We start from the raw sequence: 23740 nt of genomic DNA, 5'->3' as shown, positions 1-23740 counted from the left end.
CACGTGCATGAAGATGAAAGCTGAGGAAAGACGCGAGTTATAAATCAGTGACCAGACATAACAGAAACAGAAAAAGATTTCAATGTGAACATACTAAAAGGAAAAGTGGGGAGTAACTTTATTAGTGGACAGAGGGAGTAATATCTTCCATTTTATAAACCATACAAGATTACAACAAAACTTCATCACTAACAAGTTGTCTCATTTGCAATGCTTTAACTTCAGTAAAATAATAACAGTAGCTAAAGTCTACGCTTTTCAAAAGGAGATGGAGATGACTACGCCAAAGAGAAAACATACTTTACCACTACTCTCTACTCGTAAGTTGGCCTTACACAAGAAGTTTGTAAAATGGATCCTATTAGTAACTAACTCTTCATTTAAATGGGTCATTATTTGTACATAATGGATCCGTTTTAGACAATAAGGCTTTTCGAGAATCGCTTGGAAATGTATTTGTACATAATGGATCCCATTTCTTTTTAACATTATTTAAATTGGTTGTCACTGCCGTCATAACTAGTGATCGTCACAAATACGAATTTGTACTCAAAATCATTGATCATCACAAATTACATTGCCCAACTGGTAGAAATTCGACAACAAACTACCGTAATTATTAATTTTACATCATAAATCATCTTCAATTCCCTTCAAAATTGTAATCAGACACAAATGAAACACCAAATAATAATCTATTTCTAATTATAGGGTATTGAAATTGTAATTCAATTATAATTGAAATAAAAGGGGATTTGTGATTTTGTGAAATTGAGAGTACCTGATGTATCGATTAAAGCGTCAGGAATCAGGAAGAGATGAATTGGTAGAGGAAGGTCATAATTCCAGGTTGATGTTCTTCAATTGGTTGATTATTACAAGTTTTAGGGTTTTGGTTTTTGCAATTTCAATTTGGGTTAGTTATGCATCGGATAATATTGTTACTAACCATGGTTTGGGTTTGGCGCGCTCGACCGACAACGGCTGCACTCCTAGAGGTGGTAAATGGGTCATTCGGGTTGGGTATAGGTCGAGTCAGTTTGAATCGGGTCATTTCGGGTTTGTCATACATTTCGGATTGGGTCGGGTCATTTTGGGTTTCGGGTTATTTTCGGGTGACCTTTTGTCGGGTCACTTTTGGTATGGGTCATTTTGGATCGGGTCGCTTTCGGGTTAATGCCTAAAACACTTTAGTTAGTACAATTTTGATTACGAAATATTATTTTGTAAATTTAACTATTTATAAGGGATGATTGTAACAAATGAAACTCTATTTGGTGTAAATAACATTAATTTGACTTAGTACTTTTCGTTTCGGGTCATTTTGGTCACTTTAAGTCGTTTTGGATCGGGTCAATTAAGGGTCAGGTCATTTCGGGTCGGGTCAACATTGGGTCAATCAAGTTTCGGGTCTGGGTCGGGTCGGGTCAATTTGGGTGTCGGGTCATATCGGGTCCGACAAGTTTGGGTCATTTTTGGGTCTTGAGTCGGGTCATTCGGGTCGAGTCAGCTTTGCCAAGTCTATGCACTCCCCTCTCCCGATATTTCTTTGAAGAAATTCGAGGTTAAATCATACTGATTTTGAAAAGCAAGTGAAATTTAAAGCAAATAGAAATGGTATGCTCTCTTACTAGTCTTACACTTACTAGCAAATTCATCTTCTAAAGTCCATTTAATCATTTGCACCAAAAATGTTTTGGTATGGAAAATTCGGGTCTATGGCAAATCCGCAGGCAAACTTGTTAGCCTTTTATTATACGTAATTCTTCTCATAATTTCGGAATTAACAAAGATAATAGATGAATTGAAAATACGGTAAGATAAAGAAGATAAAAATGAATCGAAATCACATTAATTTCACTAATTTATAAACCCTAAAAATTTCAACAAAACATATTTAATATAATCAATTAAATTATTTCACTAATTAGATAATTATAATCCATTTTTCAAGTTTTTTAGAGCAATTATGTAACACCCTGGCCCAAATCGGGTCGGGAGCGTTTAGTTATGATAGTTCATCAAGCTGTGTACATGGCCCGCAAATCAACACGGGTTCTTTATAGTGCATTTTGTCCTCACTCATGCGCATCCCGAGAACCTTCCCAGGAGGTCACTCATCCTAAGACTACTCTCAGCCAAACACGCTTAACTTTGGAGTTGTTTCGCATGGATGACCATAAAAAAAATTGCACTTTGTTAATATGAGTAGTACTTCCAATCCCTTTAAGCACCAGTCATTTAAGTCTATCACTGGACCTCTTCAATTAACGTGGGGTGTTACAAATTAGATTCTATTTTAGTGAAAACGTACATATAAAACTTACTTTGTTTAGGTTAAAAAAAAGGGCATGTTATGGAAACTTAATGAAAAAGTGTATGTGAAAGAGTAAAGTTCGTATGTGAAAGAGTAATTTTCATGATAGAATATTTTTATAACATATGAGCAATATTTTATCTAATCACACAAGTTAGAGCCGTTCGCAAATTTTTCGAGTCGAGCCAGCGTTTACTCGGCTTGACTCGTTAAGCTCTTGAGCCGAGCTCGAGGCCTAGTCAAGCTTTGAGTCTTTAACCGAACCGATTTCGAGTTGCTCACGAACTGTCTCGTCTCATTAACAACCTAACTCTACCACACCCCTATAAGAATGGGAAAGTTTGAATTGTAAAAATATAGCGATGACTTCCTAAATAAGTTAAAATCTCGAAAGTAAAAAAAAAACAAAAAATTTTTTTTACATAAACAATTTTTTTTTTGGGATATTCTACATGGTACCTCTTAATTTTTCGACTTTCTACATGGTACCCCTACACTTTTTAAAACATACATGGTACCCCTAATTGTTGTCATTAGCACTAAGTGTATCCCTAAACTTTATTTTCCATCAATTAAACTCAGTTTTAGACGTTAGATAATGACTTGAACGCGTAACCAAACTTGTCATTTATTATCCATGACATAAGGACTCTATTAAACTCAATATCCATCTCGATCCTAATATTTATTGATATATATGGGCTAAAAAAAATTTAACGGAAAATTTATTGATTCTTTGCCAAATTATCACGTCCAAAGATGGATATTTAGCTTAATAGAATCCTTATGTCATGGGATGATAAATGACAAGCTTGGTTACGTGTCCAAGTAATTACCTAACGCCTAAAACTGAGTTTAATTGACGGAAAATCAAGTTTAGGGGTACAATTAGTGATAATGACAACAATTAAAGGTACCATATATGTTTCAAAAAGTATAGGAATACCATATAGAAAATCGAAAAATTAAGGGGTATCATGTATAATATCCCAAATTTTTTTTACTCTAAAATTTTATTCCTAATTTTCTCTCACAAAATTACGAGCAAAGTGAAATAAAAACACCTCAGGATCTTCATCTTCTACAAATCACAAACTAAATCACTTTCATTATATTCCATCTATACTCAACCATGGTGCTGGAGGTATGTTCTTAATTCATACTCATCTAATTTACAAATTAGGGTTTCCGTAATTTCGCTAATTTTCTAACATATCCGTAATTTTTTAATTGGATTACAGGCGACGATGATTTGCATTGATAATTCGGAGTGGATGCGCAATGGCGATTATTCTCCCAATAGATTTCAATCTCTATCTGATGCTGTTAATTTAATCTGTGGCGCCAAAACTCAGGTAATTTGTTTTATTTTTGGATTGATTGTATTGTTAATTGCGTTTAATTTGATTAAGTTAGGTTAATTAGGGTTATTATTTGAGCAGTCTAATCCGGAGAATACTGTGGGACTTCTGACGATGGCGGGTAAAGGTGTTCGTGTTTTGGTTACTCCTACTAGTGATCTTGGCAAAATCTTGGCTTGTATGCACGGTTAGTGATTTTCGGTTAATTTTGTGTAATTGGTGTGTGCTTGTTGGATTGTTTGTTTGATTGTTGTGAAGTTTATTGTGTTGAGTTTTGTAATAGTTACGGAGTACTTATTAAGGGTCGCGTGGATGGGGAGGATTGTTACGGGGTAGTGGAGTTCAAAACGAAGAAGAAAAACGGAAATATGATGTGGTTGATGAATGGAAGATGGAGAGTGATAAAGAGGTGATGAGGGAATTGCCGCGCCCATATGAGTATATTAGGGTAATGTACCCTTGGGAGTGGGGGGTGGGTGGCGATTTCTTTGTTAATGGGGTGGTTTTTACCTTTAGGCTATCTTCGTCACCTTTCGCTTATCATCACCATCACCTCCTTGTACTTTCTTTTAAAATTTTCGTTGACTACCCTTAATAATTACACCCTTAGGACTCGTTTGCGTGGGATGAGGCAACTATTACCGGAGCAATAGAACTCAATATAAGGGGAAAGAGGAGGAGATTGTTGGTAAGTGGTGGTGGCGGTGGAGAGTTGAAACTTGGAAGAGGAGGTGATTAGAAACTTTTACTTCTATATGGGGGTAATGCCATTACCCTTGGAGACTTGGAGAGAGCTGAATAACTATTCCCCGCTTTAAGGGATAACAATTAGTCAATTGCCCATTCTTTCTCATTTCCACCTTCCATGAACACCATTTTTCTCCATTTTCTTCCTGTTTTAAGATGTATTATCCTAGCAATAACTACCCCAATCACAAGCAAACTCGCATTAGTTCTAGATCACATGGAGATTTTCCCCAAGCGGAGCTTGGCAGTCTCGAGTATTAGGTTGGGATTTTTAGTGGTAGTAGTCACTAGTCACTGAGGTATTTTGAGGTGTGCATTCACTCATGGACGGTTCTAAAGGATGATTTATGTCAGTCGACCCCAAATCATTTTGAGATTAAGGCTCTAATGTTGTTGTTGTTGTCACTGAGGTATAGTTTGGATCTACATTTTCAGCTTTTTATCACTTGTATGTTCCAGCTGCCTGTTTATTTTCTCAAAGAAGACTACACTTTCATTTTTTTGATTGTAGTGGTTATCGGATGGGATGAGTAGGGTTTGATCTTAGATGTTTAATGATATGGTGGCTATTGGGTTGCAATAGATGTAAGATGAAAGAAGTCATTATGTTTCCTATAATACCGTGGTAGGGTGGAAAGGTTGATGTAGTGCTCGGGTGGGGGTGAGAATGTGGGATAGGTGCTGATTAGACACGTTCATACTGAACGCCGTAGACAGTGAAATTTAGTTAAGATGATGAGTTAAGTGAGTGAGACAAGAAATATGAGGCGAGGTTGTTGTAACTATTGATGAAAATATCTCTCTTTTGCCATTTCACAGTCTAGGCAGTTATCTTCTAACATTTATTCGGCATACATAAAGACTGAGGAAATAGATTGCTTTAAACTAGCTAGTATCTCTTCATGTGAAAATCATGATCACAGTGGAGTCTTGAGCCTCTCATCAACTCTCTTCGATTCAATTCAAGTGTTCGCACTAATGTCGGGAGAACAGAAGAATTTCCCATTACCATCGGGGTGCATCAAGGTTTCGCACTTAGTCCTTTTCTCTTTGCTATAGTTATGGATGAGTTGACAAGGAATATTCAGGACGACATCCCTTGGTGTATGATGTTTGCTGATGATATTGTGTTGATTGATGAGACGAAAGAGGGGGAGGAGAGAAAGTTGGAATTGTGGAGGCATACTTTAGAGACTCGTGGGTTGTCAGTTCACTAACGTGGCGGGGTCCAGATCGACAGAGGCGGAGAGTATTATTTTCGATGGGAATGTTGTGGAGGGGTCAGATATCTAGGATCTATTTTTTTTTTAAAAAATGGGGAGTTAGACAGAGATGTGACTCACAGAATTAAAGCGGGATGGTTGAAATGGAAGAGTGATTCAGGGTTTTTATGCGATAAAGATATGCCCCAAAGATTAAAGGGAAAATTTTATCGCACGACAATTAGGCCTGCCTTACTTTACGGTTCTGAGTGATGGGCCGTGAAGCATTGTCACATTCAAAAGATGAGTGTGGCGGAGATGCGTATGTTGAGGTGGATGTGCATACAAGGAAAGATCGATTGAGGAATGAGGTGATTAGGGAAAAGGTAAAAGTGGGGCCAATAGAGGACAAGATGATGGAAAATCGACTAATATGGTTTGGCCATGTGAGAAGGAGACCTATGGACGCACCAGTTAGGAGGCTGGAGACTTGGAGAACAGAAAGGATCCCTAGGGGTAGAGGGAGACCGAGACAGACATGGTTGAGAGTGATAGAGCAAGATATGAGATTTCTGGCGCTTGAGGAGAGTATGGCGACGAAGAGGGCACAATGGAGGGAAAGTATACATGTGGATTTTTAGTATTTGATGTTATTTGAAATATTTCGTGTTTTTATTAAAAAAAAAATTATTTGTTCTTCTCTCCTTTATCACACCTTTTTTTTACCAACCACTTTCTTATATATTTTACTTGGTTTACTTTTATGGTATTCCGGATCCTTAAATTCTACTGCGGTTTTCAAAATCGTTTTAATCTTTATTCTCGATTTAAATTTTAAGTTTTTATAAAAGAAATCCGGACTTCGATTTTAAAACCTATAAGTTTACCTTGACTTTGTATTATGTTTCACTCTCCCTTTTGTTTTTCATTTTTCCCTTTTCTATTTTTTTCGCATTTGGAGGTGTGCATTTACCCATAGACGGTTCTAAAGGATGATTCATGTCAGCCGACCCCAAATCATTTTGGGATTAAGGCTATGTTGTTGTTGTTGATTCTTGATATCATGGAAACAGCCTCTTTGTGTATTTGACTTCCCCCAACTGCCATTATGGGAGATTTGGAGCCCATGAGCCACTTGGGTAAAATAGTTATCATTGATCCCTAGTATCACGTTTTCTTTTTTCCTTGTGTTTCACAAATCTCTTTCATAGACTTATTTATGGTAGGAATATAGTGTACTGAACATGCTCTACTGCGGATTCAGGTCTTGAAATAGGTGGTGAAATGGAATTGGCAGCTGGAATTCAAGTGGCTCAATTAGCTCTTAAGCATCGTCAAAACAAAAAGCAACAACAGAGAATTATAGTCTTCGCTGGAAGGTGGATGATAATTGTCCTGTCTTTCCTTTAGTTTCTCCTTCCAGATATTTTATTTTATTCGAGCAGTTTTGTTTTTTACATTTTCTTAATTATATTATCTACTGGCAGTCCGGTTAATTATGAAAAAAAGACGTTGGAGATGATAGGACGGAAGTTAAAAAAGAACAGTGTTGCACTGGATGTTGTTGACTTTGGTGAAGATGAGGAGGGAAAGTCAGAGAAGCTAGAGGCCTTAGTATCTGCGGTGAATAACAATGAAACTAGCCACTACGTCCACGTTCCTCCAGGCTCTAATGCTCTGTCCGATGTGCTTATAAGGTTGTAACATGGTTAAATTATTTGTTTGGGCTTTGTTAATTATTACCAAGTCATGTCGCTCTGTAAGTAAGAATTATTTAATATAATCTATGAATTTCTTTTATGTCTCAGTACTCCCATATTTACTGGAGATGGAGAGGGAGGAAGTGGTTTTGCTGCAGCTGCAGCCGCTGCCTCAGCAGGTGGCATGACTGGATATGACTTTGGCGTTGATCCAAACCTTGATCCCGAGTTAGCTCTTGCTCTTAGAGTTTCAATGGAGGAAGAGAGGGCAAGGCAAGAGGCAGCTGCAAAAAAGGCTTCTGAAGAAGCTGCTGGACAGGAACATTCAAGCTCTCAAGATGCTACTATGGGAGAAAGTAGCAGTGCGAACGCTGAAGCGGATAAAAATATTGATTTGATGGTACACATTTTTTCATTTTAATCTCTTATTACTATTAGGCTGGCTTCTTTGTTGTCTTAAAAATGGGTTGGCTTCTTTTGAGATCTACCTTATTTGGCTTCAACCCTGTTTGGCAATTGTGTGTTAATAATTTAGACGTTAGCTAATTTCATTAACTGAGTTGACTAGCTGATTATTCTCAACTTATTTGACTAGTTGTTCAAGAAATGCTTGCTTAAGCTGATGTTCTCTTGCGCTTAGCCTTGCTAATTTTGGGTCATGTTGGGTTATGCTTGCGGGTTTTGGAATTGGGAGTTAAATTTTTTTTTGGCAGAGGTTATATCTTATACTTTGGACTAAATGTTTGAGAAATAACTGGAAACCTGAATGTGATCAGAAAACCATAATAACAATCTACTATCTGTGGAAGAGAGGAAAAAAAACTGAGTATGATAATCCAAACTCAGACCCTAAGTCGTTTTTAGCTGGAGTTAGTCTTATGTCAAACCAATAATGTCAATGCTTTGCCGAGCTGCAGTTTACTGTCTATACCCATTTGTTATTTCTGTGATTGCCCTTGCTCAATGACGGTCAGGAAAGGGACTTGGTTGTTAGCTGGTCCAGACCTCAAGTCAAGCATGTATGCTTTGGTCTCTTTTGACAAATTAAACGACCTTTTGTTCCCATTGTGTTTTTCCCTAAATGGTTTACACGTAACAATGACAGGATGATGAGAATGCCCTCCTGCAGCAGGCACTGGCAATGTCAATGGATGACCCTGTGTCAACCATTACTGTGCGAGATACAGATATGTCAGATGCCACAGTAGACGATCAAGATTTGCAGCTCGGTTAGTATACACCAACTTTAACAGTCGATGATTAAATCATATAAGCTTAAATAGGTTTATATTCTAAAACATCATTGCTTGTTCTTAGGCCGACTGTTTTCATCCAATCCCATCATGATGACCCAACTAGCAGTCATGTGCATGAACTGTACCCTTTAGATTCTGTAATTTTGGACCATGCCAGCCGACTCATGAGAATAATTTGGGTTGCAAGGCTTGCAACATCAACTCATAGTCACCATAACACTACTACTACTTTTATGGCTCATAGAGTCATAGGCTGTTCGTTTAGGCCCATAACGATGTCTCGACAGAGATGATGTTCCATTTGCGACTTAATTGTTTAATATTGGATCTATTGTTTGCTACCACCCAATTTAAGGTGCACCCCTGCTATGCTTCTCAAACACATTTAACTATTACACCTTGTCTACAGGAGGCTGTCCTAGATAGTGAATTATATGTTTAAATTTGGACATTTCGAGTAGAGCTGATCAAAAGCGGGCTTGGGCCGGACATGGGCCGGGCCTAGCTGCTAAAAAAGTGTCCGGCGGGCCGTATTTAATAGCTCGAGCCCGCTAAACGGGCCATTTTCCACTGTCCGTACCCGCCCACTTCAAGAGAGCGGGCCGGCCCGTGGGCCTGACTAAAATAAAATACAAAAATTAGTGTTTTTATTAAAACACGAGTTTGTTATAGCTACATCCCCTAAATCTTAACAATTATCTTTAAAAGTCTACCCTTAAAAAAGTATACTAATTTTCAAAAGATAAGTTTACTAATTTTGGAAAAAACACAAATTTGGCAATGTTCTACTACAAACATCAAAAGTTCATTTTTGCCTCGGTATTTGTGCGGCACTGTTAGCGGTTACATACACTCCCGTGTAAATACTTGAAAGGTACTATCTTTATACGACAATCCCGTTAGCATGTCCAATCTCGGAGAATCGTTATACGACAAGTGTAAATACCGACAATCTCCCACTTATACGTAAGGCATAAGTATTCATTTGCGCTACCTAATTGATTTAGAGTGTACAAATTGCAAATGAAATGAGCATAGAACGTCTGAGATTGAGGGTTTTTGGACTTTTATGAGGTTTACTAATAATAGCGGGCCTAGCGGGCCGCCCATGAGCAATTTTGTTTAGTCCAAGCCCGTCCATTTATTCTAGCGGGCCGAATTTTCTTGTCTGTTACCCGTTTAATTTTTGATTTTTCTTGTCCAAGCCCGCTATTTTAGCGGGCCGAACGGGCTGGGCCGAATGGGTCGGGCCGCACTTGATCAACTCTAATTTCGAGACAACCCCTATGATTATGGCTGAATGAGTTGGGTGGTCAACATCAACACACAGACACCGTTGGATATACTATACTGCCACACGGGTGTGTGGTTTATCCATCTAGTAGTGTTTCTACTCACCAGTAACTACATGGTGGTTATCAAAGATGGTGCTATGTAAGGCCTATAAAATGCTTCCTAATAATTTTCATTTTAATTATACAGTGTCCTATAAGCTATAAGCTGTCTAGTAGAGTATTATAGTCTTTAATTTCAACCTTTCATGTCCACCTCTGTCGATTGTATAGAAGGTGTCACCACTAGTTCGTAGATAGTTTTGGACCACTACGGCTCCTTACCCGAGATCCATTTTTGCTGTTAAGCTGGTAATTAAATCTTAAAATCCCTTCTTTTATGAGCCTTGATGGTTACATGATTTAGGCCTTGTTTGGATATCACAAAAGGAGGGAAGGGAGGGAAGATGGATAGAGGGAAAGGGGAGGGGATAGGGAATGGAGGTGGTGTTTTTGAATACGATTTCCCTCCAACTCTGCTGGAGGGCTTGTGATTTGTCTTGGAGGAGGGAAAGTGGATCCTTCTATTCCTTCCCCCTCGATTTCCCTCCAACCTTGTTGCTAGCCGAACAAGCGATTTAATAACCCTCCTCCTCCTCTCCCTTTCCTTCTGAACCCCCCAATCTAAACAAACCCTTCTTGATTCTAAACATCATATTTTTGGGCGAGTGGAACTTATGCTCAATATATATGACCTGTAGGAAGCTTATTGTAAAATTTGGAGATATTCGAAAACATTGGCTCAAAGCCGTAACAGTTATGAATCTGTAAAGTTGGCCGCTCGCAACCACCCAGCCAACGACAATATGTTTAAGACGAGGTCACGGACACAGCTAATACTCACCTTTAATGAACCCGAAGATCGTATTGAGGTTCAGTTTTACTTGGTTGTGACACACCTTTGATGTATCATGGCACGGGTGGTGATGCATCAAGGCACACGTGTGATCCATCTATGAGATACCACTGTTCATTCAGTTTTTCTAAGCAAGAAACTGAATATTTAGTCCGATGGCGTTTTCTAGTTCCTTTGTTGTGACTTTTATTATCGTTTCAGGGAAGGATGTTTGAGGAGGAAGACTCTTCAGGGTTTTTCACTTTGTCTTTACTGGCTAAACGAGAGAAAAAGATTAAACGTGTGTTAATTAAGAACTTCTATTATATACTTTCAAGAAGGAATGATTTTCGATTGCTCTCGTTATTTTTAGAGAGAGCATCATATTTTCCATCATCTCTTTCCTGATATTTTGTTTGTTATCGGTAGTTGCAAATGAGATAGCTCATGTTGTTCTGAAATTATCACGTGTATTCATTTTTTCACGATTTTGTTAATGCATTCAGCTCTTCAACTCTCTGTGGACGACAAATTCGACAATGAAAAAGACGTAACTGTTACAGATGTGAGGAAATTGCTGGCTGATGAATCTTATGTGGCTTCACTTCTTGCTTCGGTATGTTGTTATTTTCACCTCATAATTTACAAAGTTTAAATAAGAACCAGTAGATAGACGAGGGACTGATAAGAACCAGTAGTAGATAGGGATTATTTGTACAAGTTTTTTTTTTTTAAAAAAAAAATTATTCTTAAAATGTGACATTATTTACTTCTTGTTTTTATGTTTTCGATCTACAAATGAACAAACATATTCTATCTAACAGCTTCCAGGAGTTGACCCAAATGATTCTTCTGTCAAAGATTTGATGGCTTCCATGCAACATCAATCTGAGGTGAGATCATCATGAAGTATTGTTTTTTCTTCAGTCTCAACTCTCAACCTCTGTCATATTTGTCACTTGTTTTATCACTTTTATGCTTGTCAGCTTGCATACCTACATCAAGTCACTTATCTCCCTATAATATAGAGTCATCAGTAATTTGGTTTCTGTCTGAGAATTGAGAAATAGGGTTACATTCTTGTAAGCGGGCTTACTATTTCCATTCCTTTTGGGGGTATTTGCTGTTGCTGCTTGCATGTTGGCATTACGTATGCTCTACACATTTCTCACATATTCAATATGGAAGTCTCTTTGGCGAATATAATTTCCTGTGTGCTTTAATGTTTCATTCTGTAGAGTTTTCTGGCTTCTCAGTCAATCGAAGGGTGAATGTCATTAGTTTCTACTAATCACGAGTGAATGTGCCAATTTGGACTATTTATAGGCATTCTCCTATGGTGTATGGTTTTATGTTGGCTCTTAACGGCCTTATTTTGGATGTCTGCTGGGCAATATATCATTTTCAATATGCATTTAGGTGATATCCGTAGTTGGTGAGTAAAATTTCGCAGAATTTAGTGGCCCTGTCTGACATTATGGTTACATATGGTGCCATGCCATGTGTCCATACCTTCTTTAGTCACCTAGGAGTTGTATGATTGTGGATTGTGTTGCTTAGACTTGTTTAGAAGTATTTGACACGGTATGTGTCCAAGTGTCGGACTTGGCTATTTAAATGAAAAATATGCATATTTTGGCTTAAATGAGGTGTTCAAGTATCAAACCTTATCTGAGTGTCGAGTATCGTACATGTGTGTGCGAGGATATATTGAAGAGTCGAGTAACATAGATAGCATAGCCTAGGTTGCGTGGTTCGATGTTTGGTTGGCTGATAATTGAACTGAGTCGTTACTCATCAGTATTGGAATGGAGTGAACTCGGTGTCATTTCATCATGGGCTTATTCAACCTAATACGCTAATGTTGGGATCGCTTTACGTGAATCTCTTCTGATGCACTCGTGACAGCCTGTGGTGATATTTTTCAGCCTTTCAGCTGCACAACTTTTATATGCACTTTAAGTTTAACTGGCTCTGTTTTGCCGCACCTTGAATGTGAGGATACTTATTTATAGTGATGTTTTAATATTAGCTTTCTGGGAAAAAAAATAGTCATATTTGCAGCTTCTTGCACCTATTACTAAGTGTGGATTAATCTGGTTTGCAGAAAAAGGATGACGACAAGCCAAGCGACGAGAAGAATTGATTCATTTCTCAAAGAAAGCCGGGACTTGCATTGTGGTCTTAGGGTTGATTGAACCATGACCAATTGAGCAAATAGCCTTAGCCTCCCAGAACAAATAGTGTCTCAATGTTGAATGTATTGTTATATTACCAAACACATTTGGTAAACTTTTATCGTTGATGACTTACATCTGTTGTGTTTACCCGCCTCCTCGTTTCTTCTTCCTATATACTCTGCTAATGACCCTTGTGTATATACAACAGAAATATATAATCAAACAGTAAAACTAACAAGATAAAGATTGGTTTGGCCCTCAGGTGTTAGGGTAACATTTTACGATAATCAAATGATAGCGACAAATTTTTTTACAGATTTAACTCTTAATGGTTCTAAATTAACACAAATAGACACCCAACAATACCTAATCATGTCAACTTTGCTCGGAGAATGTTGTACCATTGTACTTTAACAATAAACTATCACAATCTTGTTTTTTTTTTCCCGAAAATTTATTATAATTATTTTAGAACGGGAATAAAAACATTTGCATTAATCTCAAGTACGGTTCTAAGGGAAGGAATTGACCCGCCAATTCCGACCGGGGAGAACAGGCCATCCGACAGGGAGATTCTGAAATTGCAGAGGCTTGGTTTGATCAAGCCGCCGAGTATTGGAAACAAGCTATAACACTTACTCCTGAGAATTATATTGAAGCGCATAATTGGTTGAAGATTACGGGACGTTTCGAATAACATTTTTATTGGTCCATTAATAAAAAAAAATTACATTTTTATTCTGGAAAAACCTAATTAAAGAATTTCATTATATCCCTTATCAGATCAGATCGTTCCAGTTTATCTGAGATTTCGTAAGGATAACGAATACACAGATACAGTACAGAATTTTCTTCATAGATAATTAGATAGTGTAGTACCCCATAAATGAATGTGCAAAAAGAAACACTAAACAGTGCAAAGCTAAATAAAATGCACGCCCGGTGGGACTCGAACCCACAATCGTTTGATTAGAAGTCAAACGCCTTATCCATTAGGCCACGGGCGCCTTCTTGTATATTTGTCGTACTCAGTTTAATGAACATGATAACCCATATTTCCAATGGCACACTACTAGGACAAATTATTTGTTCGTTTAGCAAACAATAATTGGGGTTGAATATACAATTTTTAAATGTAACTCGTACTACTCCCTCCTATTCACTAACATCTTCCACATTTTTTAAAACGGAAAATTTACAAAGAACTTCCACTTTTCTTATTTGTCTATCATTTGTGGTTAATATAACATGTAACCCCACATTTCCTCACCCACTTTCATTTTCCCCCATTTGGTCCAAAACTAATGTAGAAGATCATATAAAATAGGAGGGAGTATTAATTCGAATTGAGTTATTTTTCCTGAGGTTGTTATAAGTTGTCCCGAGTATGTGTTACTTTAGAATGATTATGGTAGATAAATTAAAATACTAGTTAAGATTTAAGATCTTTGAAATTAAGATCAGATTTTTAAAATTAAGCTGATCATAAATCATGAAAAAGGGTATTTTATAAACTGATTTTACAATTAACTTATTGTAAAACCGCCTTCTATTTATTTACGTAAGCCACATAATGATAATTGATCACCCCTAATTGAGTAAAAAAAAAAAACAACCATCTTTACATACTTAATACTTTCTCCATTCCATTTAACTCTATACGTTTTCTTTTTTGGCACTATTTATGAGGGGAGAGAATTTTCGATACAACTTCTAATATATAACATAAAAGATACTCATGTGAAATCTTATCTAAATTGTCTTACTAAATGCATTGTGAATATTACGAAGTAAATTTTTATAATTTTTATTAATATGTTTCTAAAGATATGAACAAAAGAAAACGAGGTAGAATTGAATGAAATGGATGAAGTACTCATTCCAATTTTCTATTATCTTCCCTCTTTTCTTTTTCAGAGTAGTTTGATTATCTTCCATCTTTTTTTTTTTTTTTGGTAAGTTTTATTAATTCTTTATTATAAAAATAAAGTGAGCATGTGGAAAAAGAAAGGCTCAATGTCTTGTTGCCCAAGTCGTTAAACATAACTCTTCATATATACCTTGCTTTCTCACTCCCAAAACTCCCCCACCCCCAATTAACTCAACTTTGATCCATAGAAAACCTAAAAAACTTAAGAAATCACAACAATGGCGAGATACGATAGAGCAATCACTGTCTTCTCACCTGATGGTCACCTCTTTCAAGTCGAATACGCTCTTGAAGCTGTTCGTAAAGGTAACGCCGCTGTCGGCGTTCGCGGTACTGATACAGTTGTTCTTGGTGTTGAGAAGAAATCCACTGCTAAACTTCAGGATTCTAGGTTTGTTAATTTTGTCGATTTTCTAGGGTTTTGTTTTGATTTGGTTTTATGATGATAGATCTGATTGTTTTTGGATTTGATTTTAGGGTTTTGTTATTTTATTGTTGGTTGTTTGATGATTTAGTTGTGTATAATATTGATTTTATAGGGTTTTATGTTGTTTGATTGTGCTGTATTCGGATTTCTAGGGTTTTTCTGTTTGATCGCGTTTTATTTGATGATTTAGTTGTGCGTAAGTTCGATTTCTGGTGTTTTACGCTGTTGTTTGATTGTGCTGTTTTTGATTTTCTAGGGTTTTGTTAATTGATCGCAATTTATTTGATGAATTAGTTGTGCGTAGGTTCGATTTTATAGGGTTTTGCGTTGCTGTTCAATTGTACTGTTTTTGATTTCTTAGGGTTTTGTTGTTTGATCGCATTTCATTCGATGATTTAGTTAGTAGTAAGTTCGATTTTGCAGTGTTTTTGATTGAAAGTGATTTTTTATAGGAATTTATATTTAAGCAAGTAATTGGTTGATTTGATAGTTTATGAACAAAGTGTTAGTCTGAAAGAATTTGGGTTCGATTAACTTGAATCACTACTGCTCGTAAGCATAGGGAGCTAATTAGGTTCACTATATAGTTCATGTTGAGTGGAAAAAGGTTCTAATATAAACCGAAGAGTTAAACTTTGGCGTCCAATCTCGAGTATTCGATTGCAGAGAGTGATAAATTTGAGGAAATTTATGGGGTGATGCCTGACCTCTATGCTCTGGTGTTTGAATTAGAGTTGATTAGTTTGGTGAAATGTCGGGATATGTTGTTGCGCTTCGCCTTCTTATTTCAGTATTGTGATCAAGTAAACAATTATACTCCCTTTGTTTGTAAACGTATGATTTTGGCCATTAGCATAAGGAAATTTCAAAATATAACCAAAAAATGAGTTGGCATTGTCTTCCGTGAAATTAGGAAGCCACATATCTTTCGTTTGTACCGATGATTAAGATGAATACCTTTGTTATGCTGAGTATGAAAGAAAGGTGATTGACTAAACATCTTTATCATGAACGGAGGGACTAGTAGACAGGTCAAGGGTTTCCAAGGGTTTAGTTTTCATAGTTTCATCTAAAGTGAGAGGTTTTGTAATTTCGTAATGCTCAATCCGTTTGTTTAGGTTTATATGGATTCTGATGAAAGTTGTTTGGATCAGTCCTCTATGTCCTGCATGTGTTATTTTCAACTTGTAATTTCCAGGCATCAGTTCCGCTGCATTTGTTTATTGTTCATTTTCCTTTCTAGGAAGAGACTGTGTGTCTTGTGTCCTTTGTAGTTAAGGAAGACATAATAGGGATGAGAGCAATCTTGTTTGGGTTGCTAGTAGGTAGATCTGAAGGAGATCCATTTTCCTTCCTACGGGAACATTAGTGTTCTTTTGACATAAAAATAGATCTGAAGGAAAACATCATGTTTCATTCTCCCTCCATCCCCTTCTTCCCCTTTCCTTCCTATTGTTGTATCCAAACTAAGCAATATTTATTTTGTTTTCAGGTCGGTAAAGAAAATTGTAAACCTTGATAACCATATTGCGTTGGCCTGTGCTGGGCTCAAAGCTGACGCCCGTGTCCTTATTAACAAGGCACGTGTGGAATGTCAAAGCCACAGGCTTACCTTGGAAGATCCAGTGACAGTTGAGTATATTACCCGTTACATTGCTGGCCTTCAGCAGAAGTACACACAAAGTGGTGGTGTTAGACCATTTGGTCTTTCAACCTTGATCGTCGGCTTTGACCCATACACCGAGGTGCCGGCTCTATACCAGACCGATCCATCGGGCACATTTTCAGCCTGGAAAGCTAATGCAACAGGGAGAAACTCCAATTCAATTAGAGAATTTTTGGAGAAGAACTACAAAGAAACTGCTGGGCAAGAAACTGTGAAGCTGGCAATTCGTGCATTACTTGAAGTAAGTCAGTTTGGAGCATTTTATTTTATGTTATAAAACTTGTTAATCTATTATGAATGTGAAATTGCCAATTCGATGACATATTAGGCCAGCTGGCTTCTATAGGGCACTCAGAAGTCGGAAGTTTCGTCCTAAATATATTTCCCATCTAAAGAATTGCATTATAAATTGTGAATTAGAGTAATTTGTGAAAAACTTCCATCCATCTGAGATAACAGTTACTTATCCTATTTCGTTAGTGTAAGTTCAAGCTGTCATTTGCATTTTGTTTGTTTGACAAGTTTATGTAATGAATGTCCTTAAATTTAGATTCACTTAAAACAATCTTCTAGAAATAAGATGTATGCTGTCTCCAACCGAAATTGTATATTTTTTTGGATATAAAACTAATTTGAGACCGTTTTATGAATACAACGGTCCCATCTCTTGCTTGATCTTTCTTTTATACGAGTATTAAGTTTCATGACGTGGTTGTATGCATGCAACTAACTGTTGACCCTTTTTTGGATGATTGTTCTGGCAAAAACACGTGCTTCGATGTTTGATATATCTTTGTTGATGTCTGATGGGTTAGATGGAGCTTCATTAGTCTCGCCACCCATCCACCATGCGTTTGAGCTGTCACCCGCGGTTTACCTATCTAATATGGCTTTTCATCCACGTGGTTTTGATCGGGTAGCTGTAATTAGATTTGGGTGAAATTGTCATCCCTACTCACTTGTTGATAAATTAACTCTGGTAACTGTTTTATGCAAATTCTTTTAAGGTGGTTGAAAGCGGAGGAAAGAACTTGGAAGTTGCAGTGATGACAAAAGAAGGTTTGCGTCAGTTGGAGGAGGCTGAAATCGATGCCATTGTTGCTGAGCTTGAAGCGGAGAAAGCAGCAGCTGAGGCAGCTAAGAAAGGTCCTGCTAGAGATTCGTAGATGCACCTTTTTCTTTTCTGGGCTTACTTGTGGTGAACTAGTTACTTCCTTTCCCTTGATCATTAATCCTTTGCCGGTTCATGAAGTTTCTTTAGCGCTGGGTTTCAGATTATTCATAAGCCAGACTTTGGATTTTGTGTGCGCTATCAGTAGACAATTTGAATTATGCCATAGTCTTGTCTATGGTTCATTATCGGCTAGAGAATTATCTGTAATTGCTTGAATGTAAAAGGATTTCGTCATTTGAGTTGAGTTCTTTGGCATGAATTTAAAGGATTTCGGTCCTCTGTTTTCCAGACTGTTTACGAGGAACAGTCGATGCTGTTTATGTCGCGATAGTGACGATATATGGAACAAAAGTTTTGATGCCTAAAAGACCCTCAGATGGTGGGCAATCTTAACTTCTTGCCATAGAATTTCCGTTGAGCACTTTTTTCCGCTCATCCCGACTGCAACGGGGATGCCAAATATATAACAAAGGTAAATTGAAGATCCGTCTAAACGGAAAACAGAGATGCACCACATCATCAGTATTAACCAGACCTTTTTATTCGTCTTTATTTTAATTTCGGTTTCTTTGACAACTTTTTATTGCTTTAGACATTAATGAACTGTTATGGTAAAAAATAATAAGAATAATGGAACAAAGATCAAGCCGTTCGGGCTCATTATTCGTACAATTTGGCAGTACTATATGTTCAGGCGTTTGTTTGTTGTTTCAGACTTCACCGTCTTACTTAGACTGCTTATAGACTTCATAGAAGTAGCTGAAGACAGCAACGGTAACAGCAACAGCGATGCCAACCACAACCTTAGTAACCATCTTTGGGCGAGAGTTAGGCGGTGAAAATCCCAACTCTGACAGCTTCTTGTGAGAATCTGCATAATCTCTGAAGAAGGCTTCTTCGTCCTATCACATCAAACATCGACTCAAACTCGGGTATAAGCATCAATTGTTCTTGAGGAAACAATCTTCTTTTCGGCCTGTGTCTGACTAGTGTCCATACCTTAGCATAGAGTTCAACATAAGGAAGGAACGCCAAATCTCGAACAAGAACTTTGTCTGTAGGTAGTTTCAGCATCCCTGATTTTTCTCCTTTAAGCAGTTCACTGGCATGTAAATCGAAACAAGTAATAACGCTTTTATACATTGCAATCTGCTTCTGTACAGATCAAGTATGGAAAGTGTCAACTTACACAAAGTAGGAGTTATCAAACTTGAGAGGCTCCGGTGTCCAAGCTCCTTCAAAACCCGATCTCTCTACATGTGCTCTACCCTAATTATGGAAAGTGCAGAGTTTATATAGGTGTAAAAAAAACCCTGCAAAGACGTCGAAGATGCGTGCCTTACCAGTGTATGTGCACCAGAAAGTGCAACAATGTCCTTGTCAGAAAGACCCATGCGATAAAAAATCTCTCTCAAATGTTCGCTACCTATTTATTTAGAAACCCAACGGAACAAGGATAGTCGTTTTTATGCAAACTTTGCATTGGGAAGATTGAAAGAGATGCTGTTTGTTAGATAAGATGAGTTACCTCCATTAGCATCAGGAAGACGGCCTTCATCAGTAGAACTCGGGTAATCCTGGTTATATTTATTAAATATGATTGTGCAAATTCTAAATTAAAATATCAGATGAAAGAAACACGTACCATTCGACCTGAAACAAAGTCGATGGTTGGACCACCTGAGACTTCCACAGCAACGACTCCAGCGAGCTGAGGTACGTAACCTAATGGTTATGATTCAACTTAAAAAGTACACTCACTGATGCATTACAATACGGAATCTCAATTTCACCTGGTAGATGTCCGCATAACTGATCCTGGGGTGTTTCGCCTTTATTTCTTCTGAGATCAGTAAATGAAACAGAAATCAGTAAAAAATAATTACTACTTTATTACCTTTCCTGAATTTTAGCGAGTCATTTTGCTTTAAACCAATTATCAGCTGACGTGTTGTATGAATACGAGTTTTTTTTTTGTCTTAGTAGGCTCACCACAAAAATCAATGGCAACTTTGAGGCCTCGATTGGCACCATGGCTCAACTCGTATCTAATTGAACCATTTGGACCGCCAGTCTTCGTTTTAACATCATATGTGCCTGCATCATGCCATCTACGAAGCAGAGCAACAAGAGACCGTAATATAAATGACATTGCAAAGAAAACAGGAAGCAACACTGAATTTAACGATGAATCAGATAAGAACATTACGCTAGGCGGAGCATGATAGGAGCACATTGCTTGGTAAATATTAGTGCACGTAGGTCTCGACGAGCCCAATTGATTTCTTTCAAGTATTCTGCATCGTTCACCTGCCCTTTTCGAGTTGTCATCTTGGCTACTGCCTACTTGCGCCTTCGTTAGCTGAGGGTACTAGTTTTGGTTTCGTAAAAATATGATTTCAATGGACAGCGCGACTCAAGTATAAGAGCTGCAAAAGTAAGGGATTGCTTTTGCTTTAAGAGGAGGTAACACAAAACAAATAAGAAAACCCTTTGACAAGGGATGAATAATTCTTTGAGTGTTCTTTTCGAGGTCACGAAATTCACAACTAAATGCCGTAAACATAGTTAATCTTAAATTCTGTTTCCGAATGACCCAAGATGAAAAACTGCATCGAGAACTGCATGGAACTGCTACTTCACAAGAGAAAGAAGCGTAATCACTTTATTAAACAAAGCAAACAGTTTAATTATTTAGAATACATCACCTGTATTATTATTACAACAAAGCAAGGTTTTTTTTCAGGATAGTTTTCCCTTTATTTATTACAAACCATAACATATTATTCATAAATAAAAGAGGTATTTCGGATTATTGAATAATCCGAGTAATTTCATATAGTTGAAGATGACGGTCATCATCGACATCAGTATCCACTGCATGGTGGCTGAAATCCGAGCTCAGACATTTTCTTGTGTGACTCTGCATAATCTCTGAAGAAGGCCCTCTCATCCTGCCATTTTGACAGTACAATAATGAAAGACAGGTCAATTATGTTTAAAGTGGTGACATTTTTGGGCCCCACCATGCAACTTGTTGATTGTCTTATGCTCAAAGTGGGTAAATATTTAGCCCGTCTATAACTATAAACGGATATCTCCCGTCTATAATGAGAATCTGTCACTAATTATTGTGTGAGATAGTCGATATTGTTCGCTTACATTAGCATAGAGTTCAACATAGCCGCGGAACGCAGACTCTTGCATTAGAGCCTTGTCGGTAGGAAACTTCACCAGGTTTGGATCCTCACCAGCCAATAACAACCTGTCATCATGGAAAATACGAGTCGTAAATGTAAATTGAATTGGATAGCTGAGTCGGAATAACATAATCTTAGCTATTTGTAATAGGATATAAATATAATGGTTGAGGCCCAACTATTATATTTATTATATCCTACAGTATTAATTTGACTGTCGATGATGTGTGTATTATTACTTGAAGTAGGAGTTGTCAAACTTGAGAGGTTCATAAGTGAAAGGACCATCAAAACCCGATCTATCTTGATGTGCGCGACCCTAAAATTTACCAAAAATGGTATACGATATTAATATTAATTCAGCAAATTCATCTCGATCAATATTATTTAAAGACTTAATTACCAGTGTATGTGCTCCTGATAGTGCTACAATGTCCTTGTCATTGAAGCCCATGCGGTAGAATATGTCTCTCAAGTGTCGAGTTCCTAAAACCCGTCAACACCATTGTTAATCTGATCAATTCGTAATTTTGTTATTATAAGAAGTTCTCTTAAAAAATCAAAGGCATGCACTGTACGTACCTCCATTAGGGTTTGGAAGAGCTCCATTGTCTTCTTGTTGCAATGCATCCTACATAACAAAATGAACAAATAAATGAATCCCATAATTGATTAATTAACATAATACATACGGAGTACCTCGTATATTGAAATTAAACACGTACAGGTCGACCAGGAACAAAGTTGATGCTAGGACCACCGGTAACCTCAACTGCAACAACTCCAGCTAGCTGAACGTACAAAAATTCAGTCGTTTTGTTTTATTCAATCATATAACTAAATCAAAGAACGAGATTGAAAAAATAAAACAAAACGTAAATATTCACCTGATAAAGATCCGCATAAGTAACCATAGGATATTTGGCCTTCACTGGTTCTGAGACAAGTAAAGATGCCACAAATTCACAAATAAGACCGTTATAACAGCAATAACCTTATAATGTTTATGTCATCATATAACGGTTTTACAGAAGATCAACTATATAGTTACGAAATGTAATTAACTCACCACAAAAATCAATAGCATTGATGACTCCACTGTTTGGAGGGTTGTCTAGCTCATTCCTAATTGAACCATTTGCACCTCCTGTGTTTGTTTTTGCGTCATACGTACCTGCATCATGGAATCTGCGACCACGCTCCAACTTTGTTATGCATTATACTTCGTATAATTTTATAAATATTTATATTTATTTTATAATTATTTATAAGATCGTTGTCACACTTCTATTCAATTTTTAACGTAACCCAAAACAAATACTACGGAGTATTTGTCTTGCTTAGAGCTAAAGTGTTAGATCAAAAAACGAAAACATCATACACAAAGCATATATTAAAAAACGGAAGGAGTAGAAAGGTTACGCTAAGCGAAGCAAAATGGGATCGAATTGGGTATTTTGAGAGAGAAGGTTACGGAGTTCTTGACGAGCTCCTTCAATTTGTTGCAAATATTTGGTATCAACCTTAACCTGCTGCCCTTTTTTTTTGTTCAAACCCAAATTCAAACCCAAATTCAAACCCAAATGTAATTGTGCCATGATGCAAGTATTCAAGATGCTAGTATATGTAAAATTATAGACGATTTATAACTTGAAAAATATGTGCATCATTTTAGTCTATTTATACAAGACACTTTAGTGGTGACTAGTGAACGAATAATATTAAGAGTATTTTTTTATGTTATCATAAACAAAATAGCATCAATGTGTGGTAAAAATAAAATTTAAAATTATATGGTAGATGCTAACCGATAAGAATATGAGAAATTATTTTACCTTTCTATTTATGAAGAATCGTGCAACAGTTGACGATTTTAAAATTTTCAATGGTTAGAATAATGTACGATTATATATAATAGTATAACTTAACAGTTATGAGCTCACAACTTACTATGGAGAACAAAAGAATCGCATTTTCTAAAAATGTAGGAATATGGATTCGATATTGGTCCATTTTCCGTTCATTTATATCTATGGAGAATAAGATTCATATATCGGGGAAGACATGAAAATTGCTTTTTCTTGAATTGAATTTTATATTCTGAGACTGAGTGACATTGACGCATAGTATTACTATAAACCTATTCGATTTCAGCCCTCAAATAACGAGTATTAATTCATTTTTCACGATTATCCGAAGTTCAGCGAATGCTGGTTTATCGCATACCGGCACTCCCAAATATCCTCGGCTCCTCAAATATTGTGTGGCCGCTTTACCTAATCCGAGTAACTATATGTGCGATTTCCAGAGAATTTTTTTCCGGGACCTTGAAATCTCGAAAACCGTGCATTACTTCATTTTGAGCCGTTCGGGGGGTCGTACTGGACCACGTTTCTTTTTCGCCCTTTTTTCAA

General features: G+C 37.1%; 4 protein-coding genes and 1 non-coding gene across 5 annotated transcripts; 2 read left to right on the top strand and 3 right to left on the bottom strand.

Annotated features, from left to right (window-relative positions):
- Positions 1–3308: 3308 nt before the first annotated feature.
- On the top strand, positions 3309–13076 carry LOC141622375 (26S proteasome non-ATPase regulatory subunit 4 homolog). Its single transcript, XM_074438414.1, has 10 exons — positions 3309–3461; positions 3559–3672; positions 3760–3865; positions 6892–7006; positions 7115–7324; positions 7436–7727; positions 8433–8556; positions 11256–11365; positions 11574–11642; positions 12857–13076. The coding sequence occupies exons 1-10, from the start codon at positions 3450–3452 to the stop codon at positions 12893–12895; spliced, it is 1191 nt and encodes a 396-aa protein (XP_074294515.1). The 5' UTR covers positions 3309–3449; the 3' UTR covers positions 12896–13076.
- Positions 13077–13863: 787 nt separating this feature from the next.
- Positions 13864–13936, bottom strand: TRNAR-UCU (transfer RNA arginine (anticodon UCU)). Its single transcript has one exon. It is a non-coding gene; the product is annotated as a tRNA-Arg (tRNA).
- Positions 13937–14920: 984 nt separating this feature from the next.
- On the top strand, positions 14921–18385 carry LOC141622374 (proteasome subunit alpha type-7). Its single transcript, XM_074438413.1, has 3 exons — positions 14921–15250; positions 16779–17193; positions 17960–18385. The coding sequence occupies exons 1-3, from the start codon at positions 15078–15080 to the stop codon at positions 18116–18118; spliced, it is 747 nt and encodes a 248-aa protein (XP_074294514.1). The 5' UTR covers positions 14921–15077; the 3' UTR covers positions 18119–18385.
- Positions 18386–18647: 262 nt separating this feature from the next.
- Positions 18648–20529, bottom strand: LOC141622372 (L-ascorbate peroxidase 3-like). Its single transcript, XM_074438411.1, has 9 exons — positions 20336–20529; positions 20119–20237; positions 19920–19969; positions 19772–19837; positions 19655–19703; positions 19470–19552; positions 19316–19395; positions 19126–19228; positions 18648–19028 (listed from the first exon to the last, which is right to left on the bottom strand). The coding sequence occupies exons 1-9, from the start codon at positions 20455–20457 to the stop codon at positions 18852–18854; spliced, it is 849 nt and encodes a 282-aa protein (XP_074294512.1). The 5' UTR covers positions 20458–20529; the 3' UTR covers positions 18648–18851.
- A 250-nt stretch (positions 20530–20779) lies between these two features.
- Positions 20780–22984, bottom strand: LOC141622373 (L-ascorbate peroxidase 3-like). Its single transcript, XM_074438412.1, has 9 exons — positions 22749–22984; positions 22396–22514; positions 22214–22263; positions 22052–22117; positions 21909–21957; positions 21730–21812; positions 21566–21645; positions 21289–21391; positions 20780–21080 (listed from the first exon to the last, which is right to left on the bottom strand). Exons 1-9 carry the CDS (start codon positions 22922–22924, stop codon positions 20994–20996), a joined length of 813 nt encoding a protein of 270 aa, XP_074294513.1. The 5' UTR covers positions 22925–22984; the 3' UTR covers positions 20780–20993.
- Positions 22985–23740: the final 756 nt, after the last annotated feature.

The sequence above is a fragment of the Silene latifolia genome, chromosome X (assembly GCF_048544455.1).
Source record: "Silene latifolia isolate original U9 population chromosome X, ASM4854445v1, whole genome shotgun sequence".
Classification (NCBI taxonomy): Eukaryota; Viridiplantae; Streptophyta; class Magnoliopsida; order Caryophyllales; family Caryophyllaceae; genus Silene; species Silene latifolia.
The sequence above is the reverse complement of the archived record's forward strand: the minus strand, read 5'-3'. Positions and strand labels throughout refer to the sequence as shown.